The following is a 21,419-nucleotide window of genomic DNA, read 5'->3' as shown; positions in this document are numbered from 1 at the left end:
CCCAACTCGAGGGCTATAAGGATACCTCTGCTCTTCTCTGTACTCCATTTTGTTCTCCGTGCCTCTCTCAACGCCCACTTTCCCCTTTTCCCGCGGCTGCCTCCCCCCGCCAGAATAAAGGACCTCTTGTGTGGTTGACACAGGTGTCTGGGGTTTACTGGTTTGTGGCAAAAATAGCTAACACCCATAGGGCCGAATCCAGCGATTTCAACCAGACGCGACAAGCGGTTTCCCCCATGGGCGGAATGCCGGGAAGCACGCCACGAAGCGGGTCGCAGAGATGGCTGGGGTGCACCCCGCGCCCCCCGCGCCCCCCGCACCCCGCGCCCCCCGCGCCTCCCGCCCCTCCCGCACCCCGCGCCCCCCGCACCCCGCGCCCGACAGGCGCACAGTACAGTAGCCTCGGCGACGCTGGGAGGCGCCCCACGGCGAAGTCATGTACTCGGTGCCGGAGCTTTATCCGAGGCGGAAGCGGCTGGACGGGCAGGCCTCTCCGCTGCTGGACGTAAGCGCAGCCTCGGGGTCGCCCCACGCTCGGTGGCCGGCGGGGAGGCGGACACGAGGGCCCAGCCGGGACCGCGTCTCCAGAGGTGGCCCCCGCCTGGGCCCGGATGGCAGTCACCTCCAAAGCCCAGACTGCGTCGGACACAGGGGCGGACCTGCATTCTGGCTCCCCCGGTGGACCTCCCGCTGGACCTCCCGAGGGTTTAGGAAACTCCTCGCTTCGCCCAGGGGGGTGGTTGCAACGGTAACAGCCCCTCGGGCGCGGCCCCGGGAGAGCCCGGGCGGCCCGGCTGAACCCTTCCCGCGGCCCTTCGGGTTCGGTCCTCCTGCATGTCCAGCTCCGCCACCGGGCTGCCGAGGGGAACAGCGAGGAAGGGCTTCGAACTAGGTGCATTTTCTTCCTCCCTCTGTTTTTACTGAAACCACATTTAAGAGCAGTCAAAAGGTATAAAACCCTGGCTTCAAGTTGAAAAAAAAAACCTGAACTTTTAATTATTTATGCTGAAATTATTTCCTCTTACAGCATTTGGGATTGCGATTAGGGATGTGGTACTGGAAAGATGAAACCAGAACTCTTGAATTCAGAAGGTAACATTTCACAACACTGAATTAGAATTTTTATAAAAATTACATGTGTTTGGGGTTTAAAAAAATGTAGAAAGAATCAGATGTCTGGTAAAATCCCATTTTCTTCAGGTGACCATTTTGGTCTCTCAGACAGCTTTTTCTGTCAACATTAGCAGCTGCTATCCATGTACCAGATGTGGGTTCCTCAGTTCATTGATCCTTTGAAGCATCGGGATGCAAATCCACTTTACAGACGAGGAAGACGATTTTCAAAGGGTGAAGTAATTTCTGGACGATTCCCTGAACACGGCCTAGTGCCACAGGGACAGCTAAAACCATTTAAGCCTAGATCTGTTGGGATGAAAGCATGTATTCTCAACTGCTATATAAAGTTACTTTGCTTGAGTTGTAGAAGAAACAGTTTCATCTGAATGGGATCATATTGCATCTTCTGCAACAGGTGGTATATTTTACAAGTTTAAGTGACTAAATGGAAAATTGTCCTGATTGGGCCTTTGGCATAGCAGTTAAGATGCTGCTTGGAATGCCAGAATCTCCTAGTCAGCACCTGGGTCTCTTCCCAGCTCCGCAGGGTCAAGTGCATGTGTCCCTGACAGCCTTGGGAGGAGAGACTTGGGTTGAGTTTCTGGTTCCTGGCTTTGGTCTGGCCCAGCCAGAGGTGTTGTGGGCAGTGAACACGTGGATGGGCACTCTGCCTTATTAAAAAAAAAAAAAAGCCAGACAATCAAATTTTAATCTCCATTAAGAAAACACTGGGGTTTTTGGTTTGTTTGTTTGTTTGTTTGTTTGTTTGTTTTGGCCCTGCGTGATAGCGTTGTGGTTAAAGTCCTCACCTTGGACACGCCAGGATCCTATATGGGCGCCAGTTCTAATCCCGGCAGCTCCACTTCCCATCCAGCTTCCTGCTTTTGGCCTGGGAAAGCAGTAGAGGATGGCCCAAAGCCTTGGGACCCTGCACCCGAATGAGAGACCCGGAAGAAGCTCCTGGCTCCTGGATGGGAAGTGGAGCTGCGGGAATTAGAACCAGAAAGCCGGCCCATATGGGATCTTGGTGTGTGCAAGGCGAGGACTTTAGCTGCCAGGCCACTGCGCCAGGCCCTATTTTTATTTTTGTTAAGAGTTACAAATAGAAGAAGAAATGGAGACAGAGAGATAGGCCTCCCATCTGCTGATTCACTCTCCAAATGGCCTCATCGGCTGGAGCTGAGCTGATCTGAAGCCAGGAGCTTCTTCCAGGTCTCCCACATGGATGAAAGTGGAGCAGCTGGGACACAAACCAGTGCCCACGTGGAATCCTGGCAAGGCAAGGCCCAAGAAGAAATTTCTTAACCAACACTAATCCCTGTGGGGAGGCATCTTTCTGATTTCTTCATGGTATTTGACAGGGAGATCATAAGGATCTACATGATTGACGCATGTAGAAAATGAATGAAGTTAAGGAGGGTGAGCCTCTGGGTGTGTGTTACCACGTGCCATTGTTACAGGAAGAAAAATGAAAGGTGTAATCCACCACGGGAGTCCAAACCTGTGTGTCTGGCAGATATCATGGTTTCTACAGAGAACGCTCTCTGTACGGCAGGATGCCACACCCTGCTCGTCTCTGAACCACGTTTCCATTTTCTGGTCAGTGTTTGTAGGTGCACCTGAGAGCCTGTGCTGGGCCGAAACCAGACTCGGTGTGTGATGTCACAGCTGCTGCTGACACCCAGTGGGACTGGGAGCTCTGTGGTCTAATAGTGAGACCCTTTACTGCTTGATTGAGTTGGTACAATTTATCAGGAAGCCCTGAGTTAAGCCAAGGGCCTTGGCAATGGTAATAAGGCCTGTTAGAAGCCACAGCTGTGAGCACTGCTGAGGGGAGGGGAGCAGCATTGCTTGGTGACCCAGCCAGGGAAACTTGGGCACCAGGGAAACTTGGTTCCGCAGCCAGGGAAACTGGGCACCCGTCCTGGCTTTGCCAGCTGCTGTGGGATTTTGGCCAGATTCTTGAATCTCTTCCTTTGGCTCACATGTAAAAGAATAAAAATGGTGTAATGATAATATTTTCTTTATGGGTTTGCTATGGATTATAAAAGATTGTCTAAAGCATTTGGCATGCACCAAAGGACTTGAAAACATCTGTTGCACCAAAGTAAACTTTTAATGTCATGGTTCTGAGAACTTTTTGAAGTGCGGTTGTATGCTAGTCCTAAGATAACATACGCTGTGATCATAGTGTGGCTTGTTTCTAGGTTAGGTTCTTGATCGTCTCGTTTCCTTTGCAGTTTTCTGCCTACCATGGAATTCAAGGAAAAAGGAAGGAAAGGCAAGGCAGTCCACTTTCCCGAAATGGATGGCGCAGCCGCAGAAAGGTAGTCCGGCTGCTGAGCCAGCACCTGGGCTGCAGCCAGCACCTCTCAGTGGGATGGCATAAGCCTCTACAAACTCTTTCCATTCTCCAAGGTCGAAATGCAAAAGTCCATCAAGGACAGCCCATGTAGTGTTTCAGAACTGTGAGAGTGGGAGTTCCATTAGTCCCTTTAAAATGTGTTCCTAGGATAACTTGGCTATTGATTCGTATTTAGCATTTTATATATTTTTTAAAGTCCCAAATAGTAACTGCTTCAGTAATAGATGATGAAAATGATCTATTTTGGATGGAACATCTGTAGTTTTGCAGCTGGCAGGGGGCATTCCTCTTGCTCCCGACATAGGAAATGTAGTGTGTAAGTCAAATCATTTGGAGATGATTTCACATTAAACAAAACCCACACAGGACACCCGGGCTCTCATTGCTTTGTGCATCTCAGGGTGGAGTAAGTGAAAACCCTTTGGAAGCTCCATTGGGAAGTGTTATGTTCCAAAACAGATTGACAGATAAAAGGCTTGCTTCAAGAGACACAGCCAAATCCCTGGAGAAGCGAGGTCTGCTGGGCAGCGTGACGCTGGACGATGTGAAATGTGAGTAACTGCCTCCTGTCCCTCCCATAAGTTGTGTGCTGTGACTCTCCCAGGCACAGCTCCTTGCTGTGCCTTACAACGGCCTGCCTTCTCTCCCTTCAGTTGTCGTGTTGCTGCTGCTGCAGGATTCTGAGATGCAGCGGATTTGTTCTTTTACAACGTTTGTGAGGTACGCCAGGCTCGCAAGATGCTTGAGAACGTTTACCCTGTGTTTCGTAGTAATTCCATCAACTAAGCGATGAAACATCTGATTTCTGGAGAAAGAGCCAGAGGCTGGCTCTGTGCGAGCCATCCTTGTGGGAATTAGTCTCAGAGACTGACACCAAGGAGTCTGGGAGAGGAAGCCAGGAAGCTTGAGGAAAGCTGGGGCCCCATGCAGGCTGCGTCATTGAGGGCACCTGGGCAAGGGCCTGGAAAAATGAAGTGAAAGGACACACGTTGGTGTTTCTTAAGCTTGTGCATATTTTTTATATTAATTTTCCTTGAACTTTCGAAAGATACTTTATATTTGTAGAACAGTTAAGAAGATCTACCAATGGCTTGAAGATTTGTTTTCTCCACCAGTTAGATTTGGGAACCCTGATAAGGAATAGGTGATTCTGGGCAAGTTTCCTAACTTTAAAAACTTTTTGAACTTATCTTATTTGAGAGAAGGTCTTCCATCTACTTGTTCACTCCCCAAATGCCTGCAACAGCCAGAATTTTGCCAAACCGAAGCCAGGGGACTATAATTCAAACTGAGTCTCTGACATGGGTGGCAGGACCCCAGTACTTGAACCAGGGTGCACATTGGCAGGCAGCTGGGTTGCAAGTTGAGAAGGAAATTGAACCCAGGGCCTTCAGTGTGGCAGGTGAGTGCCCCAAGCCACATCTTCCCTGCTGAGCCCAGCGTCCACCCCTCTTGACCTTTCTAAGCCTCCTGGTCCTCAGCTACAAAATTGGAAGTGCGATAGTTCCTGATAGTGTCTCCGGTTTCGCTGCACTGGGAGTGCTCAGTGAGGGTTAGGGACGGACCCTGTCAGCTTCCCTGCCAAAACCCTTCCTCATTCACTGCAAGGGTTGCTCAGTGGCAAGCACCCATGGCTACCAGAAGGCCTGCCTCAACCACAGGACACAGCCTGACCACAGGACATCCTAGGAATATGGACTGTGCGGCCCCCCAATCAGTGCTGGGGAGAGAGCTAGCAGGTAAAACTCCCGATTCTGCCTGGTGGAATACCTGCAAGTTGTACCCTGGGTCCCGGAGTCCCTGTAGGACTGAACTCTGTACTGAGGACCTGTTAACCCCTCACCATCCACACACACACACACACACACACACACACACACTCACTGCACACACACACCCCTTACACATACACCATTACACACACTGTACACACTCCCCATACACACAGACAAACCATACACACACATACACACATACACACATATATACATATGCATATCATACACACACCATCCTGTACATGTAAGCACAGACCATACACACATCATACATACACATAAACCCTGTACCCCCACATACATACATACACACACCATAAACATACCATACATACATACACAGACTATACACACATCATGCATACACATATACCCTGTACCCCCCCACACACACATACACACCAGGCACACAAATACATACACACAGGCACATACATACACATGCTGATGTTAACTTAAATAATTTCCCAAGTGACCCTCTTACTCTCCTGTCTCTGTTTGAGGTCTGTTTCTGGAGAAACTCGACTGGAGACATCCTGTTCCATGGCTGCAGTTGAAGAAAGCCTACCAGGGGGACTGGCATTGTGCCATTCAGGCTGAGCCCCCACCTGCAATGCCAGCACCTCATATGAATGCCAGTTCAAGTCCTGGCTGTTCTACTTCCAACCCAGTTCCCTGCTATTATGCCTGGGAAAATAATAAAGATGGCCCAGGTGCGTGGACCCCTGCACCCACATGGGAGATCTGAAAGAAATTCCAGTCGCTTGGCTCCTGCCTGTCCCAGCCCTGGCTGCTGTGGTCATTTGGTGAGTAAACCAGCAAGATTCTCTCCCTCTCTCTCCCTTTCTAATTTTGCCTTTCAAATAAATAATAGTTTTTTTTAAGAGAACATGCCAGAGTAAGAATTTCCATTTGGGGATAGAAAGAATAGAATGAAATTCAAGCAAGAAAATTTAGAAAGAAATCAATGAGTTCTCCTCTCTCTTTTTAAGAAAATTATTTATTTGAAAGGCAGAGTTAAAGATATCTTGCTGGTTCACTCACCAAATGGCCACCACAGCAGGCGCTGAGCCAGGCTGCACCTGAACCCGGAGCTTCTTCCAGATCTCATACATGGGTGCGGGGAGCCAAGCACTCGGGCCGTCTTCTGCTGCTTTGCCAGCTGCATTAGCAGGGAGCTGGATCAGAAATGGAACGTCCTGGACTGGAACCACTTAAACTGGCACTCATGGGATACTGTCATTGCAGGCAGCAGCTTCTGTGCTATGCCACAGTGCTAGTCCTATAAACAGTGACTTCTGGTACAAGTTAGTTGAGATAGTACTGTATATCAGCATATTCTTTGGAGAGGAAGCCATGACAATTTAATATGTAATACACTGTGTTCTAATGATTTCACTTCCATCTCTAATATTTTAAAAATGCCTAAATACTCACCAATAGAAGCCCAATTAAACTACCAATGAACCATGGAATGCTCTGTACAGCTATTGATAAAATGAGGGAAGTTTTCTTTTTAAAGATTTATTTATTTTTATTAGAAAGTCAGATGTACAGAGAGGAGGAGAGACAGAGAGGAAGATCTTCCATCCATAGATTCACTTCCCAAGTGACAGCAACGGTCGTTGCTGCGCCGATCTGAAGCCGGGAACCAGGAACCTCTTCCGGGTCTCCCACGCAGGTGCAGGGTCCCAGTGCTCTGGGCCGTCATCGACTGCTTTCCCAGGCCACAAGCAGGGAGCTGGATGGGAAGTGGAGCTGCCGGGATTAGAACTGGCACCCATATGGGTTCCTGGGCATTCAAGGCGAGGACTTTAGCCACTAGGCCACGCCGCCGGGCCCGGGAAATTTGTATATAGTGTCATTGGGGGTCTACGTTCCACAGATAAGTGATAAGAACAAGTTGCAAAGACTTGTGTTTGCAACCTTATCCCACTTGTTGCAAAAGATGTGAAGGGATCTTCATGTGCAAGCATATATGTTGCTGGAGGAGAATGTTACATGTGGTTGTCATCTTTGGGAATCTTAGGGGCCCACATGCCAGGCTCTCAAACATAACTACCATTAGGGAAGTGGGTTGGTGACAGAGAGGGGAGGAGAGTACATGCACTTGATGGATTTAGGGACAGACACAGAGATTCCCCATCCTCAGATGCCCGTGACAGCCGGGGCTGGGGCCAGGCCAAAGCTGGGAGCTTGGAACTCAGTAGACATCTTCCAGCTGGATGGCAGGGACCCAGCAGCTCGAGTTATCATCTGTGCCTCCCGGAATTTCTATCAGCAGGAAGCTGGAATTGAGAATGAGTCCAGGACTGGAACCCAGGCACCCTAACCGAACAACTGTACCACGTACCTGCTCCCAAAAACTTTTATTTTTAAATAATGAGAATGTGTTGTATAATAAAACCTTTCTAAAATGAAAATCAGGTAATAAACCACAACTATGCAAATTTAGTGTCTGATCTCCCCGAAAATTTTATTTACAAGAATCAGATTTCTTACATTGTCAAGAATATAATTAGTAGGACTTTTAAATGATAAATTAATTGTGTGATTGGTGTAATGAAGCATTTCTAGTTATTCTTCAACCCTGTAGTCATTTTGTGTTTTTTTAATGAGAAGCCTTATATTTGGAGTACTTTAGAATTTATTTCTCTTTGTTTCTCTTTCACTTCTCCCCGTAGGAGTAAGAGTCTTGACAGTTTCCTCATGGCATTACTGTACTACTTAGCTTATTTCTTGGAAAAAAACTCACTGGAAAGGAAGCCCAAAAGCTATATGGTGTAAGTACGATTGTGTGATGTGCCTCACCGCCAGAGTTAAAACGAACTCTTGTCCTGGATGGAGTGGCAGCATGTGCCAGGTTGAGCGTCCAGGCATCCTCATGGGAAGGCTTCACCAAGGTGTCCTTGGGCAGGGCATCAGAACTGGATTGGGTCCTTGGGGTGCACCACCCCTGAGTAACTGCTGGTGGCTTCAGAGGAAGGGATGAGAGCAGCAGAGGCACGTGGACATATTTTGTGTCCTCCCAGGGTGGCTCGCCCTGCCCCGCATCCCCAACCCCGCCACCAGAATATGAACCAGGTAAATCTCTTTTCTCTTTAGCTGACCCCGTTCGTGGTATTGTGTTACTAAGAGCAGGGCCAACTATACCTAGACTTTTTATATGCGAGGAGTCTGCTAATTTTTAAAATCCACTGAATCATTTATATGGCTATTTTTTTAGCAAAAATAATCCAGTTAATAAAGACTTTCCCAATAGTCACATATAATCAAAACCATCTGCATCGTTTAGAATTCTCAAGTAACCATATTCTAAAATAATATTAAAAAGGGTCCAACACAGTAGCCTGGTAGTTACTGTCCTTGCCTTGCACATGCTGGGATCCCATATGGGTATTGGTTTGTATTCTGGCTGCTCCACTTCCCATCCAGTTCCCTGCTTGTGGCCTGGGAAAGCAGTAAAGGATGGCCCAAAGCTACATTTTTAGAACCGCACCTGCCTCATCCACTAGCACAGTTGAAGACAGAGCCGAGAAGTAGGGCTGCGTTCCCACTCCCAGCCCCAAGTCTGAGCTTTGCAGGAACACCAGCGACCAAGTGGGAAAACGTGCAGCCGATCAGCCATTTGTTAGTCGAGCTGTTCTATGTGAATTAGAATTTCCCATCTGTAGCACTGAGGACTCACGGATGGGCTAGTAGTAACCTATTAGACTAGGGGTAAGTGCACCTGCATGCCACGCGGTTGTACTTGGCTTGACCCAGCTCCAGTTCCTGAGCTTAGCTTCCTGCTAATGCAGACACTGGCAGGTGGCAGTGATGGTTCAAGTGATTGTCAGGTTTTAGGATTTGGGGGTGTTGAAGAAGGCAAAGAGGGGGCTAAAGTAGAAAGGTTTTGGTTTAGGGGGACAGAATCAGAATGGTGGGAGTAAAGAGATTGGGGATTGAGCCTGCCCAGATGGAGCGAAGGGTATGAAGCCAGGCTGGTCATCTGAGCAGCAGGTTGGAACCCCCTTTTAAGTGGTTTCTTGAGGGAGGGATTGTGGGTGGAGAGCAGGGAGGGAGGGTGTGTGTGCAGAAGGGCAGCCTGGTGGAGTTGGCACTGTCTTGGCATTTGGCACTGTCTGTCTAAGCTCCCTGCTAGCCCTTAGGTGGTGTAACTGTTTCCTGTTTCATGAGGTCTGGGGGTTCTAGCAGGCCTCAAGGGCCTAATAGGTTCTAACAATGGCTGGGTCCTCCCACCCTTGTGGGTGACCTGGGTTGAGTTCCTAGCTCTCAGCATCAACCCAGCATCTCCCATTGTGAGCAGTTAGGGAGTGAACCTGTAGGTGAGTTTGTCTCTGTCTCCCCATCTCTAATGAATGAGTTCATTAACATATTTAAAATGTAAAATGAAGACCATAGAGCATAAAGAATATATGGGACAGTGGCAGTTCACCTTATGAGATGCACAGGTCCAATGATGAAGCAGCAAGGGGCTGGGAGGATTTTCCTGCACCACAGCCCAAGACAGTAAGCTGGGACCTGAAGTCTTGTAGTTTCACTGGTACTTCTTCTGGAGTACCAATGCTGACCTTTTGCTGACTCATCCAGACATCTGCCAACATTAATCCAGACTGTCTCTCTTCTCCTACCCTTCTCCCCTGACCCACCCTGCAGGGGTCTTGTGGAGAAAAAAGAGTTGGAGCTGGCTGTCAGCAAGTTGGAGGCAGCACAGAAACATCTGGCTCAGAAGTACTGCGTGCTCGTGCTGGGCCTGGGCATGCCTGATAAGCACCACATGTCCTGTGGGAAGTAAGCCTGCGCCCAGCTCCCTGCCCCCTGCCCCCTGCCCCTGGACTCCGCAAAGGTCATGGAGAATGCAGATTACCATGCTGGGATTCCCAGCCCCCTTTTTTTTGCACCAAAATGAACCTGTGTTGAATTCTATTTCTCCATGTGTTTTCCAAGTCCCCATGGTATGTCTACACATCCTTGATATCCCACTTTGATTTGATTCTTGGTACTCTGCAGGAAGTGCGTTATTTTTCTAGAATACCAACACTCAGGTGGGTCTGGGTCCTAAACACCTGTGATGTCTCCTTTGAGAGAGCCAGGTGGCTATGGAAGGAACCCTAGGGTCTCCCCAGCTGGGCAATAGTAAGTGAAGTGTCTGAACCCCTCAGCGGAATCTTGCTCTCTACCTGGAAGGATGCCTGGTGCCTTGGATAGGAGCAGGTGATCTCCCACTGTGACCTTGGGTCTAGGTTCGGGGTGCTCTACCCTTTGCCCATTTTTTAGCAGCACAGTTGTGAGTACCACCTGCTGGGCCGGACTTATAAGGATGACTTTGTGGGGAGATGACTTTTGCCTTAGGGTGACAATGTCTACACTACTGTGATCAAAAATGCAAAAAGAAGGACCCCAGTGTGGTGTTGCAGTGGTTGAAGGATTCTGTAGTTTGAATCCTGGCTGCTCCACTTCCATCCAGCTCCCATGCTAGAGTGACTGTAGAAAGTAGCAGCAGATGGACCTGGAGCAATAGCCTAACTGTTGAAGTCCTCACGTTGAACACACCAGGATCCTATATGGGCGATGGTTCTAATCCTAGCAGCCCTGCTTCCCATCCAGCTCCCTGTTTGTGGTCTGAGAAAGCAGTAGAGGATGGCCCAAAGCCTTGGGACCCTGCACCTGAGTGGGAGTCCCAAAATAGGCTCTGGGCTTCTAGCTTCGGATTGGCTAAGTTCCAGCTGTTGTGGCCGGTTTGGGAGTGAATCATTGGACAGAAGATCTTCCTCTCTGTCTCTCCTCCTCTCTGTGTACCTGCCTTTCCAATAAAAATAAATAAATCTTTTTAAAAAAAAAAATTGTTAGCAAAAGATGACCCAGGTGGGATACCAGGATGGAATTTTTTGAGTTTTTTTTTAAATGTAAGAAACAGCCTCCTTGCAGCAAAGTTTGGGCTCATAGGATAGAAAGCTTCAACCTCCAAGCCAAAGTCTCTCCCAGCCTGAAGTACACATCATGCATCCTTGTCACACAGAAGTTTTCTTTCCACTCAGCAGAAGAACCCAGTGCATGACAAATCGGACGCCACCCCCCCACCTTTTCAGAGAGCTGGTGGACGTACTTAGAACTTTGAATGGCAGCTGTCACTTCTGTCATATCGTACAACCATGCATTTAACTGTTCTTTCTATTGAGCTTTTTTTTTTTTTTTGCTGTTTCTTTTTTTTATTTTTTAATTCATTAATTACATTGTATTATGTGACACAGTTTCATAGGTACTTGGATTCTCCCCACCCCTTCCCAAACCCTCCCACCATGGTGGATTCCTCCACATTGTTGCATAACCACAGTTCAAGTTCAGTTGAGATTCCCCCCTTTCTATTGAGCTTTAAGTGCTTTCACTTTCTTTCCCCCCTGTTTTATATATAAACTACTTTGCTCACTTGGGTACTTTTTTTGTGGCCTGCTATCCAGAGTACATTTACCCCAAAGACACAAACAGTTCCATAACTCTGGATACATAATGACAGATGGTTCTCCAGAAAGGTTCAAACATTTCACAGCATACCAGCAGAAAGCACACCTACTCACATTGGGTTTTATTGCTTTAGTAATTTGGGAGTTTGAAAGTGTATAAATATCTTAATGCTGCTCAATTAGACTTTGGATATCTTTTTTTATATAAAAATTGATTTTTGTTTGAAAGGCAGATTTATAGAAAGAAGGAGAGACAGAGAGATCTTCCATGCACCTAACTTACGCTGACTTCAGATATTGTGCTCATTTTTGGTGTAAAAGAGTTGCCTGTTTATTTTAAAAGATGTATTTGTTTATTTGAAAGGCACAGTGCTAGCCCCAGTTTTTCCATTGTGAACACAGAGCAATGCAGTCTGTGTTCTGTTTTTGATGCCTGCCACGCGTTGAGCACCTGCATTGTGATGTGTGGTGTCGTGTGCTGGGATACAGAGAACAGAGCCGGTGCAGACCTAGAGGAGGAGTCTTTGGGTACCTGGTGCACAGATTGCTGATGGCTGCACCAGAGATATGAGTGTACTTCCAGAAGTTTGTGGACCGATGGCACTAAAAGATGAGTTTATTTTGGTGCAAAGGACATTTTGGATTTTTTCATGAATTTTCTGAAGACCCTTACTGCAGGAGCCCAAGAACTGTAGGTGGAGGTTCAGTTTACAACAGGCTCCATTTAGGAAAAATGGTCTTATCTCTCCTTCTGGCAGAACTTTCAAGAAAAGCGTTATGATAAAATCATAGCTTTAAGTTTCGTACTCTATCAGCTACAAATGTACCTTTTCTTTTTTCTTTCTTCTTCTTCATCTTTTTTTTTTTTTTTGGTAAATATTTATATGTTTATTTGAGAGGCAGGGATCTTTTCTCTGTTGGTTTACTCATCAAATGGCCACAATGGCTGGCGCTCTGCCAATCTGAAGCCAGGAGCTTCCTCCAGGTCTCCCACATGGGTGCAGGGGCCCAAGGATTTGGGCCGTCCTCTGTTATTCTCCCAGGCACATTAACAGGAAGCTGAGTTGGAAGTGGAGCAGCCAGGACTAGAACAAGTATTCATATGGGATGCTGGTACCACCTCCGATAGCAGCTTCACCTACTGTGCCACACAATGCACTGTGCTGACTCTAACTTATTTTGTCGTCAAAGTATCACTTCAAGTTGAAAAGACCAGAATTCAAGATTTACAAAAAGAGGGCCCAGTGTGATGGCTCAACAGCTAAATCCTCATCTTGCACGTGTTGGGATCCCAAAGGGTGCTAGTTTATATCCCGAGTGCTCCACTTTCCATTCAGTTTCCCACTTGTGGCCTGGCAAAGCGGTAGAGGATGGGCCAAAGCCTTACCTTGATGCATTTTTTTTATAGCCACACATTTAAAAAAATATTTTGTGTTTTCCATGAACTTTTTGACATTCCCATAAATATGATCGAGTTCCAACTTTAGCTTCTTTAACCATAACTTGGGAACAGCCATGCAGACTATCTCAAAGGGGAGGACTAAGGATCACAATAAGTGTGAAGGGCTAGCATGAATGTGGTACCTGGCCTTCAAATATGGCTCTTTCTTCAGTTTTTTGCTGAAGACTTGAACTTGAGGAGGTGAGTCTGCTGGGAAGGAGGCAAATGCTGAAACAACTTATCGGGCTCACCCTCAAAGCCACGGGCTAGTGTGGGTCTCTTCAGGCTATGTGAGAAGGCTGCAGCTTCTGAATGGGTTGGATTTGTGGCTGGCTCTAAAAATCCAAGTCCAGGCCCAGTCCCTGGAGTCACAATTACTCCAAAGAAGGCAAATCCACACAAAACAGCAGCAAAACCCTGGCGTGCTCTGAGACTAGCCGTGGCCTATGTGAGTCATCAAGTGACTACAGGTGCAGTAGCCCTTTCCTTCAACTCCCACGCTACTTCCCTGAAGCTCGGATGAGAATTGGAATGGCTTGTGTTGGGACGGGAGGCCGCTTTCACTTGGTGTGCACAGACAAGTACAATGGCCTTAGGGTTGGGTTGCAAGGACTCTTGGGCAAATTTCTGCCCTTCAGTATATTGATTGTGTAATATAGAACTTACTTCATTTTCTATGTCTCTTTAAACAGTGTGTGAGTATAAGTGTGTGTGTGTGTGTATTTGAAAAAACAGAATTAAGGAGAGTGAGAGAGGTAGAGAGAGAGAGATCTTCTATTTACTGGTTCATTCTCCAGATGACTGTAACAGGTGGGACTGAGCCAGGCCAAAGCCAGAAACCACAAACTCCTTCTGTGTCTCCTCGATGGCTGGCAGGGACTCAAGCCATTGGACCATCACCTGCTACTTCCCAGTGAATTCACAGGGAGATGGTTTAGAGATGGAACAGCTAGGTCTCAGACTAGCATCCTGCTATGGGATACAGGCATCCCAAGCGGCAGCCTTGCCCCTGTACCACAATGCTGCCCTGAATGTCTGTTTCTTTTATATCAAACAGCCATAATCATCATTTAAAATTTCTTTTCCTCCACTTTGGACTTATTCTTTAATTCCATACTTCCAAACACACCTAATGCCTCATGTTACCCCTTTGCCACTTGCCCGTGGCTCACCTCCCCGGCACCCACAACACCAGCAGCATATGCAGGAATCCAATTCTTCACTGGCTCATTTGTACCCACTTTCTATAATGAGTACAACATGCGATCAAGCTGTGTGGGTGTTTAGTTTGGGGTAACTGAGGAAGTTGAAGAACGAGGTGTTGAGACATCTTGCCCATGCCTTGAGAGCTTTGATGTAGCCAGATACCCTTGAGAGTCCAATTCTGGGAAAGAAACTGGGGACTAGACCACTTTCTCCTCACCCAAGAGTCATGCTTTGCTATGTTGCAGGGAGAAAATCTCAGATACGCAGAAAGACTGGAAATTCTTTGAGGTGGGTTGTGTTCTAGAGCTTTTCCACTTTGATAGGAGAAGGTGAAATATAGCAATAACCTGTGGCCGTTTGTCAAGCACTTAATTTGAGTGTGTGTCCTCAAAGGCATGCTAACACGCTAGATGTACTATCTTAACACTTCCCTCTGGTTCTCACTTACCCCTCCAGCCCCACAAAGCTGAGGTCCTGTTGGATTGCTCATGGCTTTGCAGGAATGAGGGCTGTGCAGCCCAAGCTGTGCAGCTAGCCAGAGAAAGTGGTTGCTGTCTGCTTCCCCTTGCAGTGCTTTTACACTTTCTGCACCTATGTGGCTTGGGTTGTCTTCCGGCGGCAGCACTTGACCGAGATTGAGGAGGAAGTAGGGAGGCTCTTTCGTACCAGTATGTTCAACATTCCCCGCCGGAAGCGGGAGGAGGAAGAATCAGGAGGGGAGAGGAAGCGTATGACTTTTGTGCAGTTTAGGTATGACCTTTTGACTTCCTCAAGCATAAGCACAATTGCAGAAAACAGGACAACTTGACCCAAACTCACCTTTCTCTCCTCTCCACCACCCCTCGCAGGAGAATGATGGCGAAGCGCCCAGCAATTAAAAAAGCCATTAACATGCGCTCTCCGGTCCTGTCTACCCTGCTGCCCTCTCACAGAGAGAAAGTTCAGAATATCATAGAGAAAAAGTACCAAGCAGGAGTGAAGCTCCCAGCTCAGGAGCACCTGGACTTTGTGCCCTTGCCCAAGTAAGTGGTCCAAGGGGCCAGGCGGGCCGGGCCTTCGCAGGGCTTCTGGGAGGTCCTAGGAGCGCTGGAGCTCAGGCCGTCCGCCTCCACTGGAGTAGAGAAAGCATGAGAGGCCCTGCATCCCTGCATTCTCCCTCCCCCCTCTCCAACTGTATCCTTTCGTGAGCATCCCTAGGTACAACCATCTAGGCAAGAAAAACTTTGCTGGAAGGTTCTGGACTCAAGTAGTTTAAGTTGGGAGGAATAAGAGACTTTGTAAGGCTGAGGTTTTCCTGTTTTGAGAGAAACAGAGTTGCATGGGGAGATATGTAAACTTTCAGTGGTAGTTCATGGGATAAGTGGCTTTACACAGATAGATGTGCCTTTGTGTGTGTGTGTGTGTGTGTGTGTGTGTGTGTGTGTTTGTGAGCTTTAGCATCTCAGTCTTTGGTTTTCCCCCTTCATTGGTACCATGAATTCTTTTCACAGAGTAGGCATCCTGGGGGAGCCGCGATACTTGTTCAATCCCCATACCCTTCTCCCCATTGACCTGGAAGAAAGCGTGAAATCAGGGCGACATTCCTCTGTGATAGAAAGAAACAACGTACGGATCCAGAATACCCTGGACCTGGTGATGAAGACCCTGTCTGCGTCTTACCCAGCATACTCCAGATAGCCCGCGAGGAAGTCCCCGCACGGGAAAATGAGGCATGCTGTTCTTAGTCCCTTGATACAGGACGAGTATCTGCTACTATTACTCTTATTAAACGTCTCCAAATTGCTCAAGCTTCTTTCCTAAATGCGCTTTAAAGCTTGAAAACTCATTTTGCTATTTTTTGGTAATTTATAACTTCTCTACTTTTTTGACTTCTGTATAACGATGTAGGGTTAGCAGTGTTCCAGTGGACAAGTGGAAACACATTGGTTTGTTTATTTTGAGTTGATTTTTGCTTTATGAGAGAGCATTTTTTGGTGCATTTTAAAATGCAAGCAAATTTTTTCTTTATTTTTATTTGAAAGGCAGATTTGGAGAGAAAGAGAGAGAGATCTTCCATCCCCTGGCTTTCTCCCCACATGACCACAATGACCAGAGCTGAGCTGATCTGAAGCCGGGAGCCAGGATGCTCTTCCAGGCCTTCCACATGGACACAGGGGTCCCAGGCCTTGGGCCGTCCTCCAGCCATTGGCACAAGGCTGGATGGGAAGTTGAGCAACTGGGACATGAAGTGGCACCCATATGGGATGCTGGTGCTACATGGCGGAGGATTAGCCTGTTGTAAACATGAAAACTTCAAAAAGTCACAGAAAATGGAGTTAAAAGAAAAGTTTATTTTAGTGGAAAATGTTAAAGGTATCTCTCCTTAATACTTCTTTTTAAAACTTTCTTTGTGTTTTATTAGAGACAGACAGACCCTCCTACCTACTGGGTCATTCCCCAGATATCAGAAGGCTGAGTGAAATTGGGGCTCCCATGTGGTAGGTATTAGGACCCAAAGTTTTGAGCTATCACCTGCTGCCTCCCAGCAAAAGCACCACAGAAGAACGCAGGTGAGCAGTGATTCCTGGTGGCAGTGCTGACATCACGAGAGATGCTCACGTGACAGGTGCCGACCCAAGAGCGGCCGGCACCATCTGGGACATATTCCTGCCACCACCTCCCCCAATCCCCTGCTCTTTATCCATGATTGTTTTCTCAAGGCTTCCTGGCAATTCTTCCTGAAACCCACCCTCTTCCGGATGCTCTCAGCCCATGTAGATTGGTAGGCCACTAGTTCAGGTTTGCAGAATCCTCCTGGACTTGTCTTCTGCAGGTCAATCAACAGATGCAAGTATTTTTGCGTCAGCTAATAAACAGATGCTGCTCCAGCTTCCTGAGACCCAGTCACTCCCTTCAGCCCCTGAGACCCTCTGCCTGACAATCCATCATATGGAGGGCATTTTCCTGACTGACAGGTGGCAGCCAAGTACTGGCTGCTGCATGTGTATGCATAAGCATATGCAAAGTGACCATACCAGTCATTTGCATATGTGGATCCCACCTGCAGGGATTCAACCAAACACAGGTAGGAAATATTTTTAACTCATTTATTGTCCTTGAAAGTCAAAGTTACAGAGAGAGAGCTTTCATCTGCTGGTTCACTCCCCAAATGACGGAAACAGCCAGAGCTGGGCCAATACAAAGCTAAGAGCCAGTAGCTTCTTCTGGGTCCGCCGTGTGGGTGCAGGGTTCTCCAGAAATGGGCCGTCCTCCACTGCTTTCCCAGGCTACAAGCAGGGAGCTAGATGGGAAGTGAAGCAGCCAGGACATGCACTGGCATCCATGTGGGATGCTGTGCCACAGGTTGAGAATTAGCCTGGTACTGGTACACAATTGCCAGCCACAATCTCTTTTTTAAAAAAAGATTTATTTATTTTTTATAGCAAAGTCAGGTATACAGAGAGGAGCAAAGACAGAGAAGAAGATCTTCCGTCTGATGATTCACTCCCCAAGTGACCGCAATGGCCAGTGCTGTTCTGATCCAACGCCAGGAACCTCTTTCAGGTCTCCCACATGGGTACAGGGTCCCAAGGCTTTGAGCTGTCCTCAACTACTTTCCCACAGCCAGGGAGCTGCTAGGATTAGAACCGGTGCCCATATGGGATCCTGGTGCGTTCAAGGCAAGGACTTCAGTCACTAGGTCACTGCGCTGGGCGCCCCCATCTTCATTTTTAAAATGACTGCTAACATTCTCTTTCAGGGATTTCACCACTGATGTAATCCTTTGCTACGGGGAAGTTTTCAAAGATAGAGATGAGGACCCATACGATGGCCCAGTTGGCTACTCCTCCCCTGCAAGGACCAGGATCCCATAGCTCTGTAAGTCTGCCTTTCCTACCAAAATAAAGATCTTAAAAAGGGGCGAGTGGGCAGCATGGTAGCCTAGTGGCTAGAGTTCTTGCCTTGCATGCACCGATCACATTTAGGCACAAGTTCTAATCCCAGTGGCCCCGCTTCCCATCCAGCTCCGTGCTTGTGGCCTGGGAAAGCAGTGGAGGATGACCCAAAGCCTTGGGACCCTGTGCCCACATGGGAGACCCAGAAGAAGCTCCTTCTGGGTTTTAGCTTCGGATCGGCTCAGCTCCAGCTGTTGTGGCCACTTGGGGAGTGAATCAATGGACGGAACATCTTCGTCTCTCATTCTCCTCTTCTTTGTATATCTGACTTTCCAAGAAAAATGAATCTTAAAAAAAAAAAAAGCTAGAGCTATATCACCCCTACATCTTAACCACATGATGGAGGTGCAGGCTGCCTGGAAGGGCTGACCACATATGTCTTCCAAAGTTCACAGGGAGTTCTGCCCATCAGCCAGACGCGTTGACGTAAGGAATGCCAGGTTGTCCCACAAATGCAGAAGCTAGGTAAAAGTCCTGAAACTTCCTTTTTCTTTAGGGCACAAGATGTAAAATGAATAATGTGAAAGTTCATGTTTAAAGACTCCCAGTGTGTCATTGCACAGTGCCCTGGCTAGCTACCAGATTAAAATGTGTCTCTGATTTAAAAAAAAAAAATTAAATTAAAAAAGTGTCTCTGCTTAGCAAAAGCTAACTGGAAGGCCAGCATAGGAGCAGGGTGAGAGGCAGAACCTTCTCCCTATGTTCCAGACATGCTGGCCAAGTATCTTCCTTCCAAAGAATGCTGCTGCCTCTCCCATAGTTAGCATAAATTCAATATTGGTTTGTCTCCAGGAAGTGGTGGCCAAATCTCAGAGTTGCTTCAGATTTGGAAATGAATCTTGATTGTTTCTTTCTAAGACAACATAAAGCACTGATCACCAACTGCAGTTCTTGGAAGAGATTAAAATGTAAACCCAGCCCACCACTCCCAGGTTCTCTGGAAGCCGGAAAAGAATATTTATGGGAAAAGAGGTTTGTACAAGAACTTTTCTCCAGCGACCCACAGGACAGAGTTGAGAGTAAGCCTCTTGTGTTTGTTGGATGATACCATATTAGGTGGAGTTGTTAACATCCCAGAGAGCAAGAACCAAACTCAACATGAGCCCTTTTGGCTGACCTTGATGAAACTAAAACAAATCCAAGCAGGTCCATGGCACAAAGACAAGAAGTGCCTTGCATAAGGTCTCCTACAAGATCAGGGGAAAATACATACAGGAAAAAGTATACATGGATTTCAAAAATTTTCTGCACCAAAACAAACTTTTCCTTAAAAAAAAATTTTTTTTTAAACAAACTCCTTCATTATTTGAGAAGTAGAGACAGTTGGAGAGAGATCTTCCATTGACTGATTCACTTTCCAAATGCCCCCAACTACCAGGGCTGGGCCGGGCTGAAGTGTAAGAGCCTGAAATTCAGTTCAGCTGGGGAGCTGGGGCAAAAGGAACCCTTTGCAGAGTGGTGGCTGTGAAGAGTGCCTGAGCCAGGTCAGACCCTTGGTCCAAGGACACTATTGCCACATGGTGAACAAGTCCTAGACTGTGGGGCAGCCAGTGTGCACCAGGTTCTGCCTGCTGGTCAACTGGCGGTGAGCTCTAGGGTTTTTAGGGTATGTAATTGCTGCGTAGGGATACACACGAATAAGGCCAGTGTGAGTGTAGGTAAGGAATGAATTCTGGGTGATTCCCAGCAACTGGGTCCCAGAAATTTCTGGCAGGCGTGGGGACTGAGATCTGGTGGTTTGGAGGGGAGAGTCCATAAGGTCTATTTGGGCCAGACTGATTCACCAAACCACTTGGGAATCCTGAGATGGGCTGTTAGCATAGAGCATCACTGACGGCCACACACCAGTCCACACGAAAAAATTTAGAACATTTTATGAGCAATGTGAAAATTCCATAAATTAAAGTTCTGCATGACAGGGACCACAGGAACCAATCAGAGAATGGGAGGGTGGTGATGGAGGAAGAGCTGCAAGTGGGGGGTTGGGGCTGCAGAGGTCTCTGTTGGTTCCCGTGGGGCAGCATTTCCCTAAGTAGTAGGGCTTGGGTGCTATCCATGTCTCGAAAGTGGCCGCTCCCCCGACACAGTGCAGCCTGGCCCAGCAGGCTCAGGACTCCGAGAGGCCAAGAGAATCCTGTTGGTGCTAGCCACTGCCAAGCGTCTGGAAACAGTCGGGCCTGTTAGCAGGAAGTACCTTTGTTCAGAACTGGGCTGGGGAGAGGTGACTGAACACTTTGTGTTCAGTGCCTTCCCCAGGGGCAAGGTCAAAGTTTTTTTCAAAGTCAAGGACAGAGAGTCCTTTGTTCAGTTGCAGCTAACCATGCCCCAGGAGGAGTAGTCCCGGACCTGTCATGAGACACCAGGCTCTCCTCTCACGCCTATGTCACCGTCCAAACAACAACTTCACGGAGTCAGTGTTGGGGGGTCATCGGAACTGAACTAATCTGAAGTTTTCATTGGTAATCCCTTTGGAAAAGCATTGGATGACTATGTGAATAAAGCAGAAGTCTGTTGGGGTCGCTGTTGTGCAGTGGGCTAAGCTGTCAGTTGTTACAGTACCGATTCTGGTTCCAGCTGCTGTGCTTCTGATCCAGCCTCCTGCTAACGTGCCAGGGAAGGCAGAGGAAGAGGACCAGGGTGCTTGGGTCTGTGACGTGTGACGCATGAGTGTTCCAGATGGGGCTCCAGATTCCTGGCTTCAGCCTGGCCTGGCCCCAGGTGTTGCAACCATCTGAGGAGTAGAGCCAAAAGATGGAAGCTCTCTGTAACTGAATAAATCATTGAAGATCAGTTGTTAGAGGGAGGGAAAAGTAAATAGTGAATATATGTGGAAATAGTAATTATATGTGCAGTGGCCTCACTTTTAGAACCACCCATCTCAAAGGGTTTGGTCCACTCCAAACAGCATCAAGCCACCCTAGAGACGGGACTCCAGGAACCTAGTCAGCTTTCGTTAGGCCCCACTTCTTATTAAGATAAATAAATAAATATTTGTTTTTATTTCATTTGAATGGCAAGGAGACACAGAGACAGAGACAAAGAGATCCACTACTTTCACTACTTTCTCAAATGCCTGCAACAGACAGGGCTAGGCCAAGCCGAAGTCAGGAGTTT

At 47.6% G+C, this 21,419-nt stretch overlaps 1 protein-coding gene across 4 annotated transcripts; it reads left to right on the top strand.

Moving 5' to 3' along the window:
- The first annotated feature begins 393 nt into the window (after positions 1–393).
- Positions 394–16,157, top strand: PPP1R36 (protein phosphatase 1 regulatory subunit 36). Of its 4 annotated transcripts, XM_004584609.3 has the most exons (11): positions 394–505; positions 1,028–1,092; positions 3,357–3,443; positions 3,941–4,032; positions 4,135–4,201; positions 7,944–8,042; positions 9,919–10,053; positions 14,616–14,658; positions 14,942–15,120; positions 15,219–15,392; positions 15,861–16,157. In XM_004584609.3, exons 1-11 carry the CDS (start codon positions 437–439, stop codon positions 16,045–16,047), a joined length of 1,197 nt encoding a protein of 398 aa, XP_004584666.2. In that variant the 5' UTR covers positions 394–436; the 3' UTR covers positions 16,048–16,157. The 4 variants fall into 4 exon arrangements, with proteins under 4 accessions (XP_004584666.2, XP_058511520.1, XP_058511521.1 ...); XM_058655537.1 differs by lacking the exon at positions 9,919–10,053; XM_058655538.1 differs by lacking the exons at positions 3,941–4,032; positions 4,135–4,201.
- Positions 16,158–21,419: the final 5,262 nt, after the last annotated feature.

This window comes from Ochotona princeps, chromosome 26 (genome assembly GCF_030435755.1).
Source record: "Ochotona princeps isolate mOchPri1 chromosome 26, mOchPri1.hap1, whole genome shotgun sequence".
Taxonomy (NCBI): domain Eukaryota; kingdom Metazoa; phylum Chordata; class Mammalia; order Lagomorpha; family Ochotonidae; genus Ochotona; species Ochotona princeps.
This window is presented reverse-complemented; position numbering and strand designations above follow the sequence as displayed.

Excerpts from the sequence above, each read along its gene's own strand:
- PPP1R36 (XM_004584609.3), top strand. The coding sequence starts at position 437 with ATGTACTCGGTGCCGGAGCTTTATCCGAGGCGGAAGCGGCTGGACGGG. Across the intron at positions 3,444-3,940 it reads GATGGCGCAGCCGCAGAAAG|ATTGACAGATAAAAGGCTTG; the intron begins GTAGTCCGGCTG and ends GTTCCAAAACAG. Across the intron at positions 4,033-4,134 it reads GACGCTGGACGATGTGAAAT|TTGTCGTGTTGCTGCTGCTG; the intron begins GTGAGTAACTGC and ends CTCTCCCTTCAG.